This window comes from Colius striatus, chromosome 9, assembly GCF_028858725.1.
Source record: "Colius striatus isolate bColStr4 chromosome 9, bColStr4.1.hap1, whole genome shotgun sequence".
In the NCBI taxonomy this organism is placed as follows: Eukaryota; Metazoa; Chordata; class Aves; order Coliiformes; family Coliidae; genus Colius; species Colius striatus.
The window spans coordinates 32,326,853-32,351,603 of record NC_084767.1 but is presented as its reverse complement, the minus strand read 5'-3'; the positions used below and the strand labels follow the sequence as shown (position 1 = coordinate 32,351,603).

At 37.6% G+C, this 24,751-nt stretch overlaps 1 protein-coding gene across 3 annotated transcripts; it reads left to right on the top strand.

Annotated features, from left to right (window-relative positions):
* The first annotated feature begins 1,647 nt into the window (after positions 1–1,647).
* On the top strand, positions 1,648–19,910 carry STK17B (serine/threonine kinase 17b). 3 transcript variants are annotated; one of them, XM_062002344.1, is made up of 8 exons: positions 1,648–2,007; positions 4,268–4,423; positions 8,172–8,384; positions 12,885–13,029; positions 13,284–13,410; positions 14,289–14,337; positions 15,684–15,863; positions 17,252–19,910. In XM_062002344.1, the coding sequence occupies exons 2-8, from the start codon at positions 4,302–4,304 to the stop codon at positions 17,532–17,534; spliced, it is 1,119 nt and encodes a 372-aa protein (XP_061858328.1). In that variant the 5' UTR covers positions 1,648–2,007; positions 4,268–4,301; the 3' UTR covers positions 17,535–19,910. The 3 variants fall into 3 exon arrangements, with proteins under 3 accessions (XP_061858328.1, XP_061858327.1, XP_061858329.1); XM_062002343.1 differs by having other exon boundaries at positions 4,265–4,423; XM_062002345.1 differs by lacking the exon at positions 15,684–15,863 and having other exon boundaries at positions 4,265–4,423.
* The last annotated feature ends 4,841 nt before the right edge of the window (positions 19,911–24,751 follow it).

The window sequence follows — 24,751 nt, the reverse complement described above, 5'->3', positions numbered from 1 at the left end:
TGAAGTCACGTTATAATGACAAATGGGTATGGTCTGGAACTCCTCAAAGATGGTGGAATAACATGGAAGAGAGTAAAGATTTTGGTTAAAAATATTCACAGCTCAGAATGCTAAAAATCTAGATGGAAGGTCAAGCAAGCATGAATTACACTTGAAAAGTAGCTCTTGTTCTTAAGTATATCTTATCATGCCAGCAGCATGGTAGAGCATATTCCAAAGTCTTCAAGAATACTGTGTTTTCTCAAACTGCACATCTTGTCTTCCCTTGTACTATTTTAACTAATCTTTAAGCATTGCTGTGACAGCATGACTTAGGTACTGTACTCACCATGCACATAGCAATTACCCATTTCACTGGCAGTGCCATGGCATAAACAAAACTAACCCAGCAACTCTAATGGCGCATTGCTGAAATTAAGATTATAACTCTTGAATTCATATCCTACATTACTATTACAGCCTTTATGGCAGATGTTTGCAAATTTCTAGGGCAGCTGGTTGGATTGCTTTACAGAGGAAATCAATTTAACAAACAAATTGCAGCTATTTTAGAACTCTAATTCCAACTGATTTTTAAAGCATGCTTTAGGCTATTTTATATCCTCAAAAATGGTCTTTGAAACCACAAGTTCAAGTCTTTTAACTTTTGGGTTTTTTTTTTTTCCTCTGGGCATGAGGCTCAGAAGGCCCAGTTGCCACTTTTATGCATTAAAGAAGTTTGTCAAACAGGCTCTATGTGAGATGTGTAGTTTTACAAAAGTAGTAAAAAGCAAGTTCTGTTCCCGTTTGACGATGCATATGCAAATGTCAGTGAGAACTGGTATACCAGTTTCTGTTTTTAATTGGAGCTAGCCAGTAATATGGTTTCCTGAAACTTTGCAGACTGTGTCATAAACTTAGCATAAAAAGTACAACTGCATGCAGGCACTGCTGGTAAGCACACAGAGTTGCGTTATTGTGGTTGTGGGGTTGTCACATCCCCAGCCATGCTAGGCTAACAAAGAAGGAAAGCACTCCGCGGCTGCAGCGGTGCAGGTGGATGGTGCTATGCCTTGCGCTACCCCAGGGCCTCAGCCTTTGTTCTAGTACTTCTGGACACACCGTACACCCTGATAAATCGCACTGCCGTCTTCAGGTTAAGTATACCCTTTGCACTAGGAAATATTATCAGTTCATCTCGCCCAAATGGGTACCTTCCCTGCCTCGTGGTCCGTGAGGCGGCCAAACAAAACGGTTCTCCCGCAGCTGCCCCGGACGCGGGCGGCCCATCAGCCGCGGGCGGCCCATCAGCCGCCGGCGCGGAGCCCCGCACCCGTCCCCCTACTCCTCTGGCTCTCAACCCGCCGGCCCCGCTCGCCGGGCCCAGCACCCCTGGGGCGGGACAAGGTGGCCTGGAAAGCCAGAGCAGGACGGCTCTCAGCCCTCCGCTCGCACAGAACAGCTGCGATGGCGACGGGCCTCTCACCACCTGTCGCTCCCGCCCGCCTCAGTCGGCAGCAGCGCCGCGCCGCTCCCGCCCCACCCCACCCCGGCCGCCTTCGAGAGGCGAGGGCGGCTGGGCGGGAGCGCTTCTTGCTCGGAGAGCACCCCACGAATTGCCGAGCAGACAGCTCGCCCCGCTGGGCGCGGATTGGCTCTCTGCGGCCGAAATGGGCGGGCCGGGCGGGCATAGCTGTGGCAGCCACATCTACCGAACTGCGCTTTTCAAATGCTGTCTGCGGGGATCGTTGTGTCGACCGTTGGCCCGTGAGGGGCTTCCTGACAATCCGCCGGAGGGGTGAGCGTGTGCCCGAGTGGGGCTGCAGCTCCCGGTCATCGCTGCCGCGGGTGAGGGCCGGCGGATCCGGTGGGTCGTTGGGATCGCCGTACCGCCTACTTCACCCGATATCGGATCCGGTCGGTGAAGAGAGTCGGAGCGTACCGCGGACGCCCTGGGCCGGGGCCCGCCCTGGCGCCGGCGGCCCGTCTTGACCGGGTTTCAGCGTGCTTGGGAGCGGGCGGCCCCCGGTGAGTATTTTCCTCTGCCTTACTGTCGCTCGTGTGAATCTAATGTTTGAGCGTCGGCTGGGGAGCGGGGAGGGGGAGCGCGGAAAAGCTGTAGAGCGGCAGAAGCGAGGGAGCGAGCGGGGACCGGCGGGGAGCGGAGCGGACGCCGTGGGGCTGGCCACTTTGCTGGTCCTCGCCGCTACCTGGAGAGGTGTGGGACCCATAGTGTCGCGTAGTGCCCTGGTGCTGCTCGCCAGTGGCCCTTCTCCCCTGAACGTCCTTCGAGGCCAGAGCCAGGGAATTGACCTTTTTGAGAAGTAGACAAACGAAGGGACTTTTTTTCCCAATTAAGGATAGTTTAGTGATAGGTTCTCTCTGTGATGGGAAGCTTAGAAATGTTTGCGAGATCTACATTTCCAGTGTCTGTTATTAAGGGCTTTTTGTGCAATGTGTGACAACACAGATACCGCTTTTAATTTTAGAAATAGTTAATGCATTAGAACTTGTGCCTTTTTTTTTTCTTAGCAAATTGGATTTGAAACTTGATCTCTTTCTCCTGAGTAGATGATGTACCTGTTTGCATGTTTCTCCTATGAATTCATAAAACATGAATTCCTAAAACATGAATTCCTTTATTCTTCATGATACCAAGCTAAAAAGAGAACATCTTATGTCTTACCAGAGAAACAAAGTTAATTCAGCGTGAGACACAAAGTCTTCTTAGTAGTTTAAAAATAACTCTTTATGAGTAGTGATAGAAAAATCAAAGCTTACATAATATATTTGATAATAGTAAGCTCTTAATCAGTTAGGTCAACTGTTTAATACAAAGAAGTCTTTTTATGCTGAAATACAGCAGAAGCAAGATAACTTTAACAGTTAAACTGTATTTAGTGAGTACATCTCTAAAGAGAGTCAGGTAAAGTTTCTGACATCTGAATCAGTTCCTTAAATAATAAGCTACTGTATAATTGGGAGGGAAAAGGAATAAATGTTTCTTACAAACAAGGTGATTAAAAGACTTGTACATTATATTGTATTGTGACCCCTTGATAAGTTTTAAAGAAGATATTTGATGCTTATTAAATGCTACTTTGAAGATATTCTTAAGCTGTGTAGTATCTTTTTCTTGCTAAACCATGATTTGTGATTTAAAACCAAAGTATTTCCTATATGAATGTCCAAGACCTGGTAATTTGAATGTTTGGTGGTTACTGGATTGTGTATGAATCGTAACTAGTTTGAGTGCTCCCCCAGAAGTTTCTGATAGTACACTTCTCTCATTTGAAAACTAAAAGTGAATTTTTGTAAGTTTGTTAACTGTATCTGAACTCTAATTTGCCCTGTGATTTTTTTTTTTCTTCTTCACTAGTAACTTGAAATAAGCCATCAATTAAGACTTTTGTTATCCTTCAGTAACCTTTTTCTGCCTTGCTTTTGCATTTCCCCTGAAGACACGCTTCAGGCCTATAAATGTGAATGCTAAACTCCAGTATCTTTGCTGTTTGTTAGGGTTTTTTAACAGTAGTAGAAATAATGTAGGTGAATGTGTCTTCAAAATGTGCCATACGACTGGTTCATTAAGGTAACTTAATCAGGATTCATGCATCGTTTTGTTCCAAATTACCTACATTTTTAAAAAGGATGTTTACATTCATGCTGCTTTCTGACAATTAATCTATCATTAGCATGAAGCTTAGGTGAGCTATGAATTAGTTTAATAAGAAATGTGAATATTCCCACTGGAAAAACACTTTTATTTATTTTTTTCCCTTATGTGGTTAGCTATTTCTTCTGTGTTGCAGACAACAAACAGGAAGGACTTTTGGTTAAGTGCCCTAGGGATGCCAGTTTAAGTTATAAAAGGAATAGCTGGTACTTATCAGAATCCAAAGAATAGTTAAAGCTTATTTTCAGAGACCTAAAAATGTGAAAATATTCTATTAATAATTAGGTAGTTATTAGCATTTTTAGAAGAACTGAAGCTTATCCCTAGTGTCTTATGGGTATGCTCCAGGGAGCAAAACCCTCAACTTTATATCCTATTTTAAAGTTACTGAATTAAAAAAAGAGAAGGTTTTCAGTTAATTTCCTTAGCATGTCTTGATTAGTGTTCCTCACAGGTTTTGATCTTTGCAGTGTGTAAATGCATTGTTTTCAGGTCACTACTGAACAAACTGAAGGCTATTCAAGTCTGATAGACCTAAACTCTGATATTTGTGTGCTTTCTTCTGCTGTAATGATGGAATTTCCATAACTTTTAATTGTTGTTCTTCAGCAGGTGACTGGTAGAAGAGAGAGGTCTTTTCCTAACTATGGCGAGGAGAAAGTTTGATAATAAAAGCCTTTCTGGCTTGTTAGCCACATCTCTGCAGACACAAATCAAGATGGATAATTTCCACAATTTTTATATGCTTGAATCAAAAGAGCTGGGAAGGTAAGATTATTCCTACTTATTTTATTTTAGTAAGAGGAATTTTTGCATCAAGTATTCTTTGGCAGTGGGAGAGCTCTTCTGGCAAACTTTCATGGTAGTAGATGGGGAATGAAGTACACCTCTCTCCTTCCCACCCTTTTCTTTACGGTATCCAGTGGGTTCTCTAGAGGCCAGAAGAAGGTACAACGAGACATAAGTTGTCAGCCTTTTTCAAGTCAGAGAGATTTAGCTGGTTTTCATAGGGATTCATGGATCTGGGATTATGTTCCTTTTCTTCCATTTCCTCTGTCTAGTCACACATCACATTCCAGATACACAAACTAAAGAGATGACATAGGATAACACTGCAAGACAAAGAATGGGGATTTTGAATTGGTTTTTCTGTTGGTTTGGTTGAGTTTTTTGAAGCCTAAAAAAAAAGACTCTTTCTTTCTTTCCCTCTCTCACCATCAAGCCATCTAAGTTTCTACCAACCTGCTGTTTAAGAGTAGTTTTGCAGCTTGCTTCACTTGCTCATGTGGCAACAATAAAATAGGAAATAAGAAAAAGAAACACCTTAGTATTTATGATAGTCTTTCAGACATCTGAGTTAATGCTTTTTTGACGTCACTGGATTAATTCATACCTTGAAATTATTTAGTGAATTGGGTGTAAAGCCATGGAAACAAAATGCCGTGATCTTGTCTCCAAGAGAAGCGTGGGTCAGTCTCACAGTGTAGTTGCTGTGCTACAAAGCAGTCCTTTGCACCTGCAACTTGTTTTCTCAGCAGATACTCTTCTGTGATTGTGTAAGGTCTTTAGCCTTCATTGTTCTCTTAGAGTTTGTTAGGTGTTTTTTTTTTCCGTAGCATGTGCTACTTAGGCTTTTATAAAAGTGCACATTGCACCCCATAACTTTATTCTTTTCTTACCCTCTTTGTCAGCTCTGCTTTGAATTCTAGACTCTACAGAAGCAGTTTATGTGCACCATCCCCTAGAACTCCATTATTCTTAAAATGCAGGGTTTTCTGATTATATGTAGCTGTGAGAAGTGTAGATTTTGTGTGCATTCCAGAACAGTCTTTAATACTTTGAGTATATGCAAAACCATGCATAACGAGAAGTGCCAAAATGCAAAGAAACAGAAGCACAGTATGTTTTCCAAACATACTTTTTACTCTTGTATAGTTATATTTTTAATGTTTTAAGTGTTTATGACACTTTAAGTGATGTAAATTCACCTGTGTTTGTAGCTTCTCGAAAAGATTTAATATGCTTTTCTTTTTACCTTCAACTTTCTTCTTCCTCTTCAGGTTACTTAGTAAATGGTTCTTTTGTTCTTCTCTGCTTAAGCTTCCCAAGTCCTATTTCTTCCTCCCACACCCTTATCTTCTAGGTCCTTTGATATTAAAGCCACTGATTCATGAAGCAGGCAGGTTCTGTTTAGTGGGTTAAGTAGCTTTATCTTCAGTATGTGGATTGCTTGGTTTCTTTTGAAGTACTTGAATTTCTGTGCTTTATAACTTGGGATGTGAAAACAACTTGATGATCTTAAAGGTCTTTTCCAACCATAACAGTTCTATGAAGTTGTATTTATCTTATAAAATGGACTAGAACGTGTGATAGTTAGGCAATTGGTTTGCAGACAAGAAGTGAGAACCACTTGGCTTGCTTCAGTGCAACACTTCATATCTGACTTCTTTTTTTTCCCATTTCTGGGGAAATTTAACTTCTCTAAAGCGATTTGTTGTCTTAATTGGCACATCATAAATACAGTATAAACTGGTGGAAATTCTTACGTTGTCAGTCTGGAGACCCTTCAAAGATGTTACACGAGCAGCAATGAGAAGCAAGATGTGCAAAAGCTATCAGAGAATATCTTTCTGTTCTCATGAAACTCAACCAGTTCCTTTTTTTTTTTTTTTTTATTTTATTTTAGAGACTTTTGTGGTTGACAGAGTAATGGGATGTTAAAATGAGAACATAAGCTGTGGGGGAGTATTTTTAACTTTGGTATGTTATGAAATTCAGCTCAGTAACTTAAAATGCTCTGAAATAATAAGCTGCTTTAACAATGGAGAAAGGACTTGGCCATTTCAGGCTTGCAAATAATTGAAGAGTGAAGAGTGTTCATGTATCATATAACACAGTTTTATAACTGTAAATAACTTTGACCTCATAAATGATTTTTTTCTTTACTCTTAACTTTTAAAAATGTAGTGCTTTTAAAAAAAAAGGACCAAAAAATCCTGCAACTAATTGGTGTTGAAATGACAGAAGCTGTTTTATTGAATTTGTTTCTAAGTAAGTGATAGCAGTATAGTTTAAGGTCAGCTTCACATGTTTAATTTAGTTAGATTTGTACAAACTGTAGTTAACGTGATGATTTGCAAATGTAAATCTGATTTATCATTAGATGCTCATAGCATTTTTGATTAAATACCGAAGTCTGTGGATTGTTTTTTTAAAAAAAAAAAATATTTTTTTGAGATGTTCCTTTTAGGCATTGTTGGTTGGGTTCTGTTTGTATTTTTTTTCACCAGAAGAAATGCAAAGCCTGCAGGGCAACATAATCTTTTCTACTAAAGAAACTAATTTAGTTGCGAAAGCACAGCTGAGGAAGCTCTGACTGAACTTCTTCATTAAGTTTGTTCTTAATATACTGTGGTAACAAAAAATGCACATGAAAAACAGTGGTTTTTTGAAGACATAAGTGTAGATTCTTGTTCTTTGTACGCAGTTTTACAACTGTTTTTAGAACTTGACAGAACTTATTTTAGCTCTTCAAGCTGTTTTTCTTAAAGTCATGTTTTTTGTATCAAACACGTCACAAGTATGCAAGTAGGCATTACTGGGAATGCAAAACTTGTGATTATCAAACTTTGTTGTTTCAGGAGTTTATAATTTGGCTTTAAAAACTGCATTTTTTTTTCTCCTAATTTTTTAAAAGGTCAGCTTGGTATTTTAACTACAGTATGTGGTTTTCTTTTAAAAACATTTCTTTGCCAAAATACATTTTTGTTTCCATACCTAAACAGTCGGCCAGGAAATAAAGCAGCACATTTTGTCCAACTGTAATTGAAGAAGAGAATGCAAAGTAGTGGGTGTTTTTCAGTTAAGATGTTTTTAAACATTTTGCAGATACCTGGACTTTTTTTAGCAGTGCTATATGATTTGTGGAGGGAAATTCTCTTTATGACTGTAAAATTTTCTTCACTGAAGACCTTCTCCCCACTACCTCAGCAAAGAAATATGCTTTACTTTCTGTGTTTATTTTCCGTGTTTCACAGAGTATTTTGTTTATTACAGTCTCATGTAGGTGCTATAATGTGCTTGATTTTTATTTGTTTTTACTATAATATTACCAACATGAACAAAGGTCTGAGCAGCCTGCTAGCATATCATAGCCAACACTGCTTTAAGTGGAAGACTTTGCTAGAGGCTTCTAGGGGTCCCTTCAGACCTGAGTTACTTTGTGATCCTACAGTGAGAATGTCCATGTAACCTGATGCTCTGATTTAATGCTTAGCCAGTCTGTGTAAAGAGAATTGTATTGGGTCTCACCAAAGCTTCATCTAGCATAGCATCCTTTCACTTACGGTGTCTGAAAGTGAACATTCAGGCAATAGCATAAGAACAGGCTGTGCATGGCATTCCCCTGATACTTTTTCTTTTAGGTTCCATTTATTTGCCATGCCTTTTTATTTCTAATGGTGATATATGTACTTTTTATGTCTTAGGTCTTAATGTTTTACCTTTTCTTTTGTAGGGGAAGATGTGGTGTGGTTAGAAAATGTATAGCAAAATCCACAGGCCAAGAGTATGCAGCTAAATTTTTAAAGAAAAGAAGAAGAGGTCAAGACTGCAAAGCAGAGATTCTCCACGAAATTGCTGTACTTGAATTAATGAAATCTAATCCTCGCATAGTTAATCTCCATGAAGTCTATGAAACAGCAAATGAAATCATCTTAGTGTTGGAATAGTAAGTACGCTTTCATCACATGTTCCATGTTTGTAGTTAAAACAATATACTCATATTTTTGCATGAGTTCCCCAAACACCTAGAAGAATCACAAGAGTACATTATATACGTTATGCTAGTGTTTCATGATGATTTCCTTTGTAAACTCTAGGGACTTTTTCGATGTGATTTATTTTCCTGTGACTGCAAGAGTTGAATCAGTTTCTGTTAATACACGTACAAAACCAAACATTCAGCTTATTGCAACCACAGCTCATGAGTCATGTTAAGGAACACAGAATAAAGCATAAAACAAAATGCACCAAAACCTACAGTAGTTCTGTACCCAAAAGAAATGGACTGATTTTTTTTTTTGTCAAAACACACAGAGTTTCTTCTTTCCCTTCACTACATAACATAACTAAGTTTTGTAGGTAACTTCATTCAATTTAAAATTGAAATTTTTTTTTTTGTGCCTTTAAATACTGTGTCAGGAAGGTAATTTTTATTAAATCTTGCTTATTCAATTTGAGCAGATGATTTCTTCTGCTTGTTGGATTTTTGTAAAAAAGCTCCCATGAACTTTCAGCTCAGGCTAACGTAATGTAAAGCCTAAGTACAACTCTAGGGTATATTTTTTTCTTGTCCTTAAATAATCTTTCATGTAAGCTGACCAGAAAGAATGCTCTTGAATCTCTCAAAGTGCATAGTGCTTTGATATATCTTAAACCATACCAGAGAAAAAAAAAGTAGCCACTGATACCCAGTACCCAGATTTCAGAGAAGCCGAGTGTGTCTGTGTTACGTCAACCTCAGTTACTGCTTGATGTGTTTTGGTGAGTGAAAACTTGCAGTTCCGTTGCAGGTTCAGAGCTTTGAAATTTAATGTTTCTGTTATTTTAAATGTGTTTGGCTTTTGGAACCATTTCCTCCAAAATTCATGTATCTTTTTAGATGTCCCTGTGGCTTCTCCTTGTGTCTGAAAACAAGTCTAATTTGGGAATTCACTTTGCATTTGAATAGTCTGTCATCTTTGTACGTGTAAATTTTTGTTTGGAACGTAAGGAACTAAAATGCAGTTTGTGAAATTAATTCAGAACAACTCTCTCTAGTATTTGTGCATGTGCAAAGTATTACAAGAGCTTTTAATGGTGGTCTGCACACACTATGGTAACTTCCTTCAAATTTTTCAGAGAATGTAGCCAGATAATCTAGCTTTTCTTCCTGAAAGTAGATGGTCCTTAACATATTGTTTGTTAGTCTGAGAAGGCTAAAATATTAAATAATATAGAAGTAAAGACGAAATCCAGATGGCAAGTTTTGAACTTCCTGTCAAGAGCAAGTACAAGTTCACATAACAGCTCCACTGATCTTCCTGCTTCTGTTTCAGCTCAGCTAACTCTGTCTTGCTTTTTAAATGAAGCAACTTTCTTGAACTGTGTTGGTGTTAATGGTCTACTTTGTAGTAGCGTTCAAAAGTCCTGCAGTAATCTTTCCTAGTTTTATTGGGCTAAGCGGAGGGCTGAGCACACTTTTAAATTATGTCCTCCTGTAGCTGATCATACTGACTTTTTTTTTTTGGTTGTTTGTATCTCATTACCAGAACTCTGAAAAGCAGTGCTTTAAAAGAACTGCAAGAAAGAAATCTGTTACTCATGAAATAGTTTATAGACATTTTCCATTCAGCTCTGTTTTTCTTCCTACTTGGAATCCTTGCTGTTTTTTGATTGTATGGATGGATTTTTTTGGAAGATATAGTTGTAAGAATCAGTTTGTGTGCACGTTTTCTAAACAAAGGAGAGAAATGGATGCTAATTCTTAATAAGGCCAACTTTGTAGAGGGAATAATTGTGACTATATCTTCAAAAGCCCCACAGCAGAGGTTCTTACTCTTCAAATCTGAGGGTCAAAGGTAACTGGAGAAAAAGTTATTCAGGGAGAAACCTGACAGCTGTACTAATTAATTTTACAAATCTACCAGACAACTGTACTAATTTTAAAATCTCTCTAGTTCTGTTCACTGAAGAACTAAGAAAGGCCCTACAGAAGACAGTTCAGTGGTGTAATCTGCTGCCACTTCCAGCAGTGATCTGTAGAGAGATGCTGTCCAGGAAGAGTTAAGGAGAGTATGAGCCTGTCCAATTTTTCCTCTTTGCACTGTCCCAGCAACCAGAGGTATTTTACTGAGGATACTGCCTCTTCCTTTTAGAATCTGTTTATGGACCTGTAGTCTGTGAATCTATCACACTCTTTTTTTTTTTTTTTAAACCTGGTGATAGAGTGTCCCTCGGTGGTAATAAATTCCAGATCTTCATTACCTACCATGTGAGGAAATATTCTTTTATCCGTGTTTTAAGCTAATGAGCTAGTTTCATCAGATGCCTTGTAATTCTCATATTGTGGAATTTGGTCAGTGTTCTTTGGTCACTTCTACAGTAGCTTTAGTTTTTATGTAAATCTCGTTTGGAGACTCTCCCACAATCTTCTATGCAAACTGAGGTGTCAGTGTCTCTCTGGTTTCATCTTGTAAAGCTTTTGTCCTCTTAGGCACCCTTCTCCTTATCTTCAATAATCTTACGTACTTTTTGAAGATACAGAAACCAGAACTATGTGCTGACCATTGTTCTGTTGGGTTTTGCTCCCAGTAGCCCTCTTGATGATAGCCACATATGTTAGCTTTTGGTTTGTCTGCTCTACACTTTGGTCCAGTTATTTTAAAGAACTTATCAATCAAAATTTCTTGAGCTGTACCTGCCAGTTCAAAGTTTGGCATCATGTAGGATTCTGTGAGGTTGTTTTTCTGAAGATTTCTTACATTATATATGCCACATCTTGTACTTCCTCTCTCAGTTGATTCTTAACTTGCTTCTTAATGTTTCTTTGAACTGAGGAGCCAAAAACAGGATGTGGCATTCCAGCTGTGGTCGAGTGTTGCTGGGTAGAGTCACTTGCTTCAGGCTACAGGCTGTGCTCCTGTTACTACAGTCTGTGGTGCTGCTGACCTCCTTTGCTGCATTCTGCTTGCTGACAGTCAGGTCTCTCTCCTCCTTTTCTGTAGAGTTGTCCAGCTTTTTACCTGTCAGGGTGTCCACCCATCCAAATCACAATGTTGTAACTTGGATACAATAATACTGTAGGAGACAGCATTGAAAACCTTGTTAAAGTTGAAGTAAATGACATCCACTGCTCTTCCACCCCATCTACCTTTTGTCATAGAGGCAAATGGAGGAGGCATAACTGACACTTCACATAGCTCCAGCAGGTTAGGGACTGTTTATCCATGTTGTCCATCATTTAACTTTTTTTCTTTAGACTCTGTCATTTTGTTCGTGATAAAACTCAGGCTTACTGATCTGTAGCTTTGAGGTAGCCCTTTTATCCTGAAGAGAAAATTCAGGTAGAGTAGGCCGAATAAAGGCTTTAAACCCAGCCTGAAATGGAACAGCTGACACTGCAGCAAAAGTGTAAAACTAATAAACTGCATGCAACATGGTTATTTCCCTGCTTCCTCTACATTGTACTAATAGTAGGGTTTTCTGTAAGTAAACAAAAGCCTTTTCCTAAGGAAGATATTTTTGAGATGTTGTGTCAGACCATGAAGCTTGTCAATTGGATCTTTGTTGTTAGTGTGGAAATGGTAGATTTCAAAGTGGCAAAGCTAAGTCTTTCTATTTCTGAGTTATTGGTGTCTGCTAGAGTTACGGAAGATACTGCTCACTAACTGACTGGGCAACTATACATTTAATCATCAGCATGCTAGACTTTCTTCCTGGTACCTCTTCTGTCAGATTGGTAGGACCTAGTTGTTTCCCCTCGCTCATCAGCAACTGCAGCTGTTCATTGCATAGTTGTTCTTACATTTACATTGCAGATGCATCATGGAAAAAAAACTTCCAAACTCAGAAGAGGAAATACTGCTGGGCTTTCTTTGAGTTCTGTAAATAACTGGTGTAATGGGAGAAATTTTAGATTTGAGTTGAAAAGAAAGACTTCTTTTGTTACAGGATGTTCCTATGTGACCTGATCTAGGTGAACCTGCTTCTGCAGGGGGGTTGGACTAGATGATCTCTAAAGATTCTATGATGATAGAACTCGTCTTCCTGAAGGCACCATCACACTCTTTTATGGGAAAGTGTACTTGAGGGCACCAAAGCATTCTGAAGTTGTCAGCCATAAAATTCCATTTAGCTGTCTCAAGTGCTGTTGCAAGCTATGAGGAATGAAAAAGCATCATTGGATTTTTTTTTCCATTTATTAATGATTCTATGATACGTCTTGGCATAATTGTATGGGAGGGGGAAGGGGGAGGGAATGTAATAGTAACAATATTCTCAGCTTTTTTGAGAATATGAATGTTATATAAATATCTACTATATGCTTCTGCAGGGGGATTGGACTAGATGATCTCTAAAGGTCCCTTCCAACCCCTACCATTCTATGATTCTATGATATATAAAAATTTTCCTCACTTAAACTTGAAAATACAAATGTAATATGTGAGTGTTCCTGAATGTATTTCAGTGCTGCTGGAGGAGAAATATTTGACTTGTGTGTCCCAGATTTGGATGACAGAATTAGTGAAAGAGATATTGTAAGACTTATAAGACAAATACTTGAAGGACTTTGCTGCTTGCATGAAAACAACATTGTTCATCTTGATTTAAAGGTAAGGCTACAGCAGACTTTTTTTAAAGTAGACTTAGTATTTATTTGTTTTAGTGACTTTTTCATAATAATATTAAATTAATCAAAGTAATTTGTAAAATACATAATAAAGATGAGAAGGAAAAGGAGTGTATTAGAGTAAATACTTTCTAGAAGGAAAATGTAACGAAGTATTGTGTAATGGAAACCTAATGTACTAAATGACTTCTTTTTTCAGTTTGTATTTTAGTGATAATTAAATCTTTTCTATTCTAGCCTCAAAATATTTTGTTAAGCAGCGTCAGTCCTCTTGGTGATGTAAAAATTGTAGACTTTGGTATGTCTCGGAAGCTTGAGCATGCTAGTGAACTGCGACAGATCATGGGAACAACAGAGTATCTAGGTATGGAAGAGTTGCTTCACAATTTCTGACGTGTGGTTTTGAGGAAAGAGAAACAGTTCATGTAATGTGGTTATCAACTTACGAGTCATGACTGGAGAAAGGACAACAGGACAAGACAACATGTTTTGAGCTGTTTTGTTTTTCTTTTTTACAGTAGTCAACAAATATTTGCAACAAAAAAAATTCCCAAATTATGTCACTAAATGCACCTTTATTTCATCCTGAAGTATTTGCTGTGATGCAGACTGTTAAATCAACAGAAATTTTGGCTCTTGTATTATTTTTAGAGTTGAAGAAATGTTCCATAAATTCGGAATGCAGTCCACTATGATGATTTCATGAGGTTAAAATATTCCTTGGAAAGGGAGAGATTGTCATGAGCACTTGGCTTTCTCTGAGGGGCAGGTTTCTTTAATGATTTGCCTACAGTCAATTTTAAGAGCACATCAATCTGTAGTGAAAAACTTATTTTCTAGCATATGCAAACAGCCATAGATGGTAAAATTGTCTTGGACATCTGGCTTTGCAGTGCTAACATATTGAAGGCTTTGTGCGGTTGCCTTAAAGCTGTATACTTGAAAACCTCTTAGAAGAATATTTTCTGTGCATGCATCTGATTAGAAAATATCTTAGGAGTTGGGTAGAATAGACTTCAGGACATACAGTACCATTTTAATCTGAATCAATGAAACATCAGTGTCTAATCAGACAGAAATAACTTTTTTGTACCCTTGTGGCTTAAACAATAAACCTGATTATTGAAACAATATATTTAGTATCATAATAATAGTTGGCAAAAAACTGCCAGAAATGTAGTGTCTGATTTAAAACCACTTGATTAATACCTCTATTAATGTTTTTCTTATCTCTTCCTCTAGCTCCAGAAATCTTGAACTATGAACCTATTACCACAGCTACAGATATGTGGTAGGTTATATATGTTAATTAATTTTATTGAGGTAGATATGACAGCTTAACAATCTAGAGCCCAGATCCAGGTTCTGTAGTTTTTGTCTAGCTTCCACAAATACCATTCTGTTGTGAGCTGACCAAAATAAACAGCTGGAATGACTCCCTAAGGATATAACTCAGGACTCACAGGAATTACTGAATATGGGTCTGTTGCACACCTAGTAGGGAACGCAGGGGACTTCCTGAGCATGCAGGGTATATATATTTGATCTAAGGGAACAATAACAGTGATGGGAGAGCATACTTGAGTGTTAGTTGTACTTGGATGACATGCTTCTGGTATTAGCTACTCTTGGATGCCACTCCCTCCCACTTTTGTATCATTAAATAATTTTATTATGCAAATAATGTTAAGTATTTTATTTTTAGAGTAACATCTGCAGAATGAGTCATAAAAAAAAGATATCTTAGACTTCATAAAGTTGTGGATTAGTTTCCCTGTAGCCTATGAATTTCATGAGCTATGTTATTGTAAAAACTAGCTTTGAGAGGTTTCCTTAAAAATCAGAAAATTCTCATATGCTCTTTTTGAGCATCTAAATAATTAAAATTCAGTTATAAAAGTTGCTATCATTGAATTACTCCTTTGAAATTCTGAATTCACAATAGGAATTAAATCTGTTCTTGAATGTTTTTTGAACACTTAACTATTGGTCTGCCTTTGTGAGTAGGCATAAAAACAAACTGTTGGTGCACTGCTCAAAGACAAACACAGTAGCAGCATGTTTCCAGACTGCAATGAGTTTGTCAGATCACAAACCATTTTTATTATGCATCAGCAAATCATCTAAGATTTGTAATATATCATATGATGTGTGGTGGTCATCTTCTCAATTTTAGGGAAAAACATTTCAAGAGAATATTGTAAGACAACCTGATTGTCGATTGTATAGAAAGGTTGACTAGAACTCAAGTCTTGGCTAGAATTCATCCAGAATTGTAGTGGAAGATGGGCTTTATTTATATGCAAATTAGCCAATATTTCTGAAGTTCCATCATCCAGAATTGCCATATTTCCAAGAATGGGCTGTGTAAATGTGATAATTTTCCTTTTCCTAATAATCTAAATGGGAAGAAAAGGGTATACTGAACATTAGCAGTTTTTAAAGTTCCTTCATTGAGATAGAAACATCATGCAACATCTCAATTTTAGTTGATTTGGGCATATATGAACACGCACACAGAAGGAAAGCTAGATATCTGAGTGGCACACATCAGGAAGTTTAATCTGCAGCTCAATAAATATGGGTCTATATTGGTTAGGTATCCTAGTAATATTATATATTGTGTTCTTATCTCAGGAACATAGGTATAATTTCATACATGCTGCTAACACAAGAATCTCCATTTGTGGGAGCTGATAATCAAGAAACTTACCTTAATATATCTCAAGTTAATGTGGATTATTCAGAAGAAACATTTTCATCAGTTTCACAGCATGCCAAAGACTTTATTCAAAAACTTCTCATAAAAAATCCAGAGTAAGTAACAAACCCCTCCTTTGGAAATTATGAACAGAGTCTTGCTATGTTCTGTCTTCTAAAAAATGTTCTCAATCAAAAGCGAAAACTTCTTTTTGTTTGGAAGACACGCTTTCATAACTTTGCATTCTTTGAGTTCAGACTCTAATCAAGGCCTTTCAAAGCAACTGAACTTGGAGAAGATAGTCTTTGAGAGTGGGAGAGTTACAGATATTAACTGTGTCTGCAATTGCTGCAGAGCATTAAATCTGTTTATTTTTAAACTTGCACCAGGAAGTGCAGTTAAAAAAATACAGCAAAGCATACCACTCTAAAATATATGTATCGGCGAGTAATATTTGGTAAAGTCAGTCATGTCCTACTGTGTGATATCAACAATAGTGCTAGATCTTGTCATTTCTGGTGAGACAGTCTGTCTTCTTCAGTGAGCCTGCAGCAAGCTAGAGTGATCCTGTTATTTGAGAAGGTTCTTTGATAGGAGGGGACTATGGGAGATGTTAAGCATGAAGTTTCTACTTTGGTGAAATAAAGACTCCATATAAACTCACATTTGAACAGTTTTTTTTTATTTTGACATCTAACCAAGAGAGGTTGTCAATATCTGCAATGGTTGACAAAAACCACAGTATCATGAGGGAAGCAATTCTGAAAAACCTGCTTTGATCAGTGTTTGTATGTGTGTGGACCTGTAGGATGTTTTCCATTTTTGTCACAGTTACTACTTGCTATCTTGCTTCTCAGAGTCTTTATTATATCCTCAGTAACCTTTTTTAAATTATTTTCCATTCCAGTTCTTTGGGACTATGCCTTCTTGAATCTTAACGGGGGAAAAAATCTGTCCTCAAATAGTCACTTCTGTAAAGTTACAGTTCTCTGACCAAAAAGTATTCACGTATTCTGGGAAGGTTAATGACAAGTAGTGGGCTCTATTGCATTTCCAGCAAGTTCCATGGAACTTAACAATGCAGAGCATGATGAAACGTGTAGTAGCACTATACTAGGTTATCAAAAGCAACAATTGCATAAGTCTGTGGCTTGTTTGGAAGTAACTATGCTTTGGAAGGTTTTACACCAGATGAATTGCAAAATGTCAGCTAGAGTTGATGTGATCACTGTTTGGCCTTCCTTGAAAAAGCTAATGACTGAATATTCATTAGCCTCTTTATTTACAATGATCCGTATGAAACATAGGAATTCAAAAGCATAAGCGTGTGCACATATACATATATATGATGTAGCAGCTGTGGTACTGTGGAAAACCAGCAATGTTCATTTTTTTTAGTATCAGTTCTGCTTAAGATTTCTTAGTATGTATCAGAGCTACTTTAATTACATTTTTAGTATTTCTGAAATTAACTTAAGCAACTTCACCCTTTTCTCTTTCAAAGGGAAAGACCCACAGCAGAGGCCTGTCTTTCTCATTTGTGGCTGCAGCAAGGGGAGTTCATACTCTGGTGTAGTCCTGAAGAAACATCTTGCTCTTCTCTGATGCCAGGACATACAACAAAATGCTCAGAAGAGCAGAATGTAAAATCCAGTTGTAATGGTACCTGTAGCAACAAGGAAGATAAAGAAAACATTCCAGAGGACAGCAGTACAGTCTCCAAACGTTTCCGTTTTGATGATTCATTGCAGTATCCCCAAGACTTTACAACAGACTTTGTATGTTAATGTGTAATACAAACTTTTCTAAAATGAATTTTAGCATAATCTATTCCAGTGGTGAATATAAGATTATGGCTTGCCAATTCATGCAGAATTGGCATACTGGTAATGCACTTTGTTTCTTTTATGCTGGTGCTTCCTTTTCATATCCATTGCTGGCAATGGATGTAACTTCTGAGAAAATGGAGTTGTTGCACCAATAAAATGAATTTTTTTTTAAAGAAGATAGAATTAAATATTTTTGCACTTTTCAAGTTTCAGTCCAAAAATGATGCCAGAGTGAACTAACTAAAACCTGAAAATGAGTTTTTAAATATGCGAGCTTTGCCAAACAGTAGTTGAACACCTACACGCCTTTATGACTAGCTTTAACAAGAAATTGGTTTAAGGAGGGAAAATGAACCTAGCTTCCTACTGGGCTTGGTATGACCATTCCCATCACTTAAAATGAAAGCTAAAGGTGGTGTATTTTGGAAATACAAATCTGTTGGGGCCATCTGGAAAACTGTTTTCTCTCTAGGATCATGAGTTATGTAAATGTTTCCAATTTGTAGATCTGGTCTAGTTGCTTTCCTTCCTTGGAGGTCTTCAAGACCCACCTGGACATGTTCCTATGGGACCTGATCTAGGTGAACCTGCTTCCACAGAGGGATTGGACTAGATCATCTCTAAAGGTCCCTTCCAACCCCTATCATTCTGTGATTCTATGATCTCTGCAGTGCTTGAATGGAAAACGGGTATTCAGTCCTTGTGCCAGTGGTCCTTGGCTTCCTGTCAATAAGTTATATTTGAAGAGAATGAGGATCCCACACTGATGTGAATATTTGATAGACTTGTTAGTTTGCTCTCGTAAAACCACTGAAGTAGTATTGTCCTATTTCTCTTAAAAAAAAAAATCCCAAATCAGAAAAAAACCTCAAACAAGCAACCCCCTCACAAAAAAAATCTCAGAAAGTCTCTTTAGAATTAAAAGTAGTAATGGAATAAACTGAAAATAACTATTTTTTTTGCCAGTGAAGCTGCAATGTAAAGCTTTTCCTTACGCCCCTCATGTAGAAGTGCAGTGCATCATTATGTTAATTATTGTTATCCAAAATAACTTAGCTTTGTGCCTGCCCTGAGAAGTAGACTGCAGTGTTCCAGTATTGAAAGACAAACTACCTAATAATTGAAAAGCCTTTAAATACCATTTATATAGTAGGGGTTTTTTAAAGTATATCTCTTCCACTTCTGGGCTCTGTGAGGAATTTGCTCTGTGTTTTGACTTACAGCAAATACCAATCATACCTTAACAGCCTAAAACTAATACTGACAAGATAAAATCCTAATCCTAACACTGAGGCTGAAAGTCTTTGTGTGTGTAGGGAATGTATTAAAACTCTTAAAAATATTGTGAGAGTAAATAGCACTTTAAAATACTTTTGGGATTTTCCGCTCCTCTGAGCTTAGACTTAATTGTCTTTGATTTGTAGAATAAAATCACAATCTGATAACCTTTTCAGATATACCTGTAGATTTGTCAGTAGGTAGATTAAGGTTTTGGAATGGTGAAAGGTTGTATTTTATCTTTCACATGAAGAATGAACAGATTTTTTTTACAAACAGGCTTCATTGTAATGCATGGGGAAATTCAGGACTGTTGTCTTTACTTTGGGTGACAGTCATGTCAACAAGTGAGAAGTCTACTGAGGTGTAAGGCCTGTAAGACTTTCAACTTATGTTTTTCAGAAGAAGTAATGGTTTTCAAGACTTAAATTTAATGTGAAATGAAGTAATGAATATATTTAGCACAAATGAAGCTCAGATGCCAATGTATAAATGAAAGACACCAAGTTTCCTCTATGTATTAATTCTCACATAACTTCTTTCAGTGCTAGTGATTTTTTATATATATATATATATATATATATATATATATAATCGCTAATTAAAAGATCACTTTGCCAGAGGCAGTTGTTAGGTTGTGTTCAAGTACCTTATACCTTTACTTTTGAAAGTCCCTGTTTTTTCCCAGTTGGAGTCTTACCTAACCTTGTAGTTTTTCCACCAGCATGGATTAAATTTGAATTGGGTTATTAGAAATACAAACTTTTATACATACTCAAGTGTTAAAGTTCACTTACGACAAAGAAGAATGTTAAAATGCTGTAACAAGTAAAGGTAGAAAAGAATGTTTATAAAATTGTTACTTTTTAAAATCCTGTAAAAAGGTTACTGAACTGAAATTACAACTGGGAAACTTCTGAAAGTCTTCATACATTAGTATTCTGGTTTTAAAAGCTGGAAAATAAAGCTGAAAGTATATGCCAGCACTTTATGACAAAGTGATTATTCCTTAAGATTTTTATTATGGGATCTGTTGTTTACATTTCGTATTACTTTTGGAGCTAACTTATCTTTAAATTTAAATAAATGAAAATTGATCTTATCCAATACAGCTAAGTTTTGTAGACTTTATTTGTAAACTTAAAATATATCTTGAATCGGATTCTGTTTGGTTTTGGATTTGTTTTATTTTAAAATACTGTGCACACAACTTCAATTGAATGTAAAGATAGACACTGTAGACAGTTGTGAGCCTGTCTTGCTTCCTGCCATATTACTGGAAATTACCAAACATAAAAGAGTGATAATGTTTTAAGGTGACTGAAGTAATATTTCTATGCCAGGACCATGCCCAGATGGCTTTTTAGTATGTCTGATGAAGGAGAGCCCACCTGTGTGAGCAACCTGTTTCAGGGCTCAGTAATCCTCAGTTAAAAAAAAAAAAAAAAGAATTTTCTTCCATTCAGACAGAATGTCCCGTTTCGGTTTGTGCCCGTTTCCTCTTGTCCTGTCATCGACCACCACTGGCAAGAGCCTGGTACTGTCTTTTCACTCTCCCTTCAGATACAGTGATAAAATTTCCTCTGAGCCTCCTCTTCTCTAGGCTGAACAATCCCAGCTATCTCAGCCTTTCCTCACAGGAGGGATGCTCCAGTCCAGTGATCTTTGTGGCCCTTTGTTGGATTCTCAGGTATGTCTAGGTGTCATGCACAGAGAAGCCTAGAACTGAACACTGTACTCCTGTGCTTACTAGAAGACAAGGATCCCCTCCATCAACCTGCTGGTGCTCCTTTCCCTAATGCAGACCATGATACTGTTAGCCTTCTTTGTGACAAGGACATGCTGCTGGTTCATGTTCAACTTGGTGTGATCCTGAACTCTAGGTCCCTTTCAGCACAGGTGGCCCAGTGTATAGCAGTTCAGGAAATATTCCCCTACAGGTGCAGGGCTTTGTACTAGTTGAACTTCATGAGGTTCCTGTCAGCTCGTTTCTCCAGACTGTAGAGGTCTCTATGGATGGCAGCACAACCCTCTGGTGTAACAGCTGATCAGGGAGTTTGGTGTCATCTGTAGCCACGCTGAAGGTATGTCATCCAGATCATAAATGAAGATGTTAAACAAGATTGAACAGAAATAATCCTTGGAGAGCACTGCTAGTTACTGACCTCTAACTGGACTTTGTTCCACTGATCGCTACTCACCTGGGCATGGTGATTCAGTCACTTTTCAGTCCATTATCTCCTTATCCAGCCCGTACATCAACAGCTTATCTATAAGGATCTTAAAGGACACAGCGTCAAAGGCCTTGCTGAAGCTGAGGCAGGTGATGTCCACTGCTCTCCCTTCATGTACTGGCCTGTCACTTCCCCACAGAGGTTTATCAGGTTGATCAAGCATGACTTTCCCTTGGTGAATCTCTGCTGGCTGCTCCTTATAAACCTGAATTTAAAAGCTATATTCCTGGAACTGTTAGATGTGCCTGTTTATGTTCCTGCATGTAATGCCCTGCAGTATTTAATGAGGTGATACCTTTTACGTAAAATTCTAATGGTCCCTGCTAAATGATCATGTGAAGAAACTTAAACAGGATGCTTGCTGAACACACTGGCCTTCTGAGGCACTAATTGTACATGTGTTTCATTTTCTAGTAGATGGTTCATCTTAAATTTTTTTTTAACCTTTTCCTTTAGAAAAAGAATTAGACTCCAAAGAAGTGGTAACCTGCTGTGGCCTGGATAATGTGTCCTACGAAGGTGCATTTCATTGACAAAAAAGATTTCTCACTGTTAGAAATGTACAAATGAGCTTTCTTTGTAATGAAAGAAATAGTGTATTCATGTGCTTGGTTTAGTGTTGCTTGCAGCATTAAGTTCAGAAATTACATGAACATACACATTTACTGCATTGAAGATTCTTAATTGGGAGTGATGCCTAGTTTTTATTTTTTAAAACTTTTTTTTAAAGGCATCTAGGAAGGAAACTTTTCTGTTTAATGCTATTAGTGATATGAGACAGCTTGAGATTTCTGTGTGTTCAAAACGCTTTCTAAGGAAAGAGATGTTAGAAAAATGTATCATCTAGATAATAGCTGATCATCTTACTAGGACAGCTGTGCTTGTAGTCTTCTGAACTAAGATACATTTGGAAAAATACGTTGTAAAATTGGGGCAAGGTAAAAGCGTGCAATTCATGTATGTAACGTTTGTTTCAGAAACCACTCTGTGCAGCTGACAGGCTTGAAGATACTGCTTGGACCACTCAGCACTGGAGCAGTGAGTGAGATACGGAATGAATCAGTGTGTGGAGTCTACTAAATTAGTGGTAGCATAACAAAGCCGAATTGCCAGGTCAGCTACCAGTGCATGAGAGCATAGGAAATTTTTTAATTAAAAACAAGTATCTGAATTGTGACGTTAAAATGCTTATGTGTTTAGCCCATGTGGTGATAGCCCTAATAAATAAGGGCTAGGCTATTACATAAAGTATTCAAAGAATCGATCATTTCATGCGACGGTGCTAGTTTTTGTTGCTTTCAAAACACAACAGGAAGATAAAGGATGATTTTTGACCCAGTAAAACCTGTGACAAAACTGTTTCCACCTTTCAGTGAAACGACGACTTGACCAAGTAAGTCAGCAACTTACACTGACATCAGAGTATTCATATTTCCTTTAGTGGTATGATGGGTCCTGATGGTAAACAAAGACTTCTTTTTTAAACTGACACTGATAGGTGCTCAAGCTCTTTTGACTACTCTTTGAAAGTGGCTGTGAAGAGAAATACGCATGCTATTTAATGTTTTTCAATCTGTCATCTGAAACCTCTGGGGAAGAAAAAAAATCCTTCCTGAAATTATTTTTTAAGCAAAACCCAAATCTGACAATTTTAGTTTTTGTATACATGGGAGTTACTACACTTGTCCTTTCAAGCATTATTTATTTGCTCTGATGAAAACATAGAAAACATGCCAGTAAGTAGTTTGGTTAAAAATGAAAGGATCATATTACAAATAAAACATCTGGTCAGTGAAAAATTTCACTGGCTTAAGTTTTGCTAATTCCATTCGGTCAACCACATTGTTATCTACTGTTTTAATACTTTTGCCTCTGAAGGGAGAAAGAAGTGTATTTTTGATGACAGCACTCCAGAATTTAACTGAGGCATTAAGATGGAATAAAACCTCCATGTCATTGAGTCTTTCAGAAAATGAGAACTTAGTGATAAAAACATTACCTGTGCCCTTTTTTCCTTCCTGTACTTAATTTTACTGTGTCACTGATCCTTTTGCAATGATACTCCAATCTTTGCTAAACTTTTTATTACATCACAATGTATGAACTGTAACATACTGCATGCCTATGTTCTGTTGACTTTGGCTGGTAATGATGGATATTTTTAATAGTCTGCTCCATTTTTAAAAAAATGCTTTTAATACAGTTCTAAAACATGCTGAGGAGTACTCACCTTTTATTTGTGTGTACTCCCTTCTTTGCCATTTTATTAATTTGATCTTATTTTTATCTCTGAAATTAGTTTTAGACTGTTTTGTTAGCTCTGAGATTTCAGATTGAAGTGAGATGTTAACCAAACACAGGAATGCAAAAAAAAAAGAGGAATTTGAAATGTTTTTCTCTGTTGTGTCCTCCCATGACTTTGGAAAGGCTGATTAAAATCAGCTGGTATTGCATTTATGTAAAGAAGTTGTGTTTAACTAGTCACTGCAGGAAAAAAATGAAATGTGGGAAAAAAGGGAAAAAGAATAAACTGCAATATAGAAGTTCTTTTGACAATGAAAGGTACTGTATACAAAGAATTTATTTTTCTTGATAACATTCCTAATATTAGCAACCTGTGTGTGCCTTCCTCTGAAGAGTACAAGCAGGTATGGTATATTCCAGTTTCCTAATAATGATAATAACTAATTATCGCTTTCTAGCAAAAGGAATTGCACTGAACGTGCTACTGCCTTGTGTAGCTATCATTTCTAGTTGAATGAGCCAGTATTAAAGAAAATAGCAAGGACTTACCTTTGCATGTTTTCCAGCTAGACTGTTAAATTTAGCCTGCACAGCATACAGCTTGTTTGAATCCCCCTAAGATACGTTCATGAGGACATTTTTCATTTTCAAAAATCAAAACCAGACTTTGGTACTGTTTTAGAAACTACCCTGGGAATTCCAAGTGATGTCGATTTTTTTCTGCAGCTGGACAAAGCAAAAATACCCTACTTGTTCTTTGTGATCTGCACATACAGCATTATACAGAGTCTATATATCAAGTTTTAAACAGGAAAGCCCCTTTATATCACAAAGTTGGTTACAGGCCTAAACCAGAGCTCATTTATAGGGATTTTCCAGCAGGCTACTTCCAGTGTGAACTGTAATGCTATCTTTTCTGTATTGCTGTGAAAACATAACCTGACCTTTTGTTTACAATTCACAAACTATCTATCATGGCAACAGCTGTTTCAGATCCCATTGAAATCCAAACCTAGTCACAGAAAAGTGTTAGAAGTCATGCCGACCCTACCAATAGATTGGTCGAAGCATGAGATTCATTATGCAGGGAACACCCATTGACTGCCAATGAAATTTTAAGAGATTTTTTTTGTATTTTCCTGTATTCTTTAATTCACTGAGTGGGGAGGAAGGGTTGTTTAAATCCTATGTCTGTTGTGCACAACACGAGCGTGATGCATGATGTGACACCTGGTTGCTGTGGTGGTTTAGACACCCCTATCCAGCTGCTAGATCTTCCTAGGAATGATTGGGGCTCTTCTGCCAGTTTATTTGGAGCACATCTCAGTGCTTTGCCTGAAGACTAGCACCTCCATTTGCTTATTGATACACATCAATTAATTTAAAAGGTAAGAAAGAACACCTGCCTAAATAGCAGCG

Excerpts from the sequence above, each read along its gene's own strand:
- STK17B (XM_062002344.1), top strand. The coding sequence starts at position 4,302 with ATGGCGAGGAGAAAGTTTGATAATAAAAGCCTTTCTGGCTTGTTAGCC. Across the intron at positions 8,385-12,884 it reads ATCATCTTAGTGTTGGAATA|TGCTGCTGGAGGAGAAATAT; the intron begins GTAAGTACGCTT and ends AATGTATTTCAG. Across the intron at positions 13,411-14,288 it reads GGGAACAACAGAGTATCTAG|CTCCAGAAATCTTGAACTAT; the intron begins GTATGGAAGAGT and ends CTCTTCCTCTAG.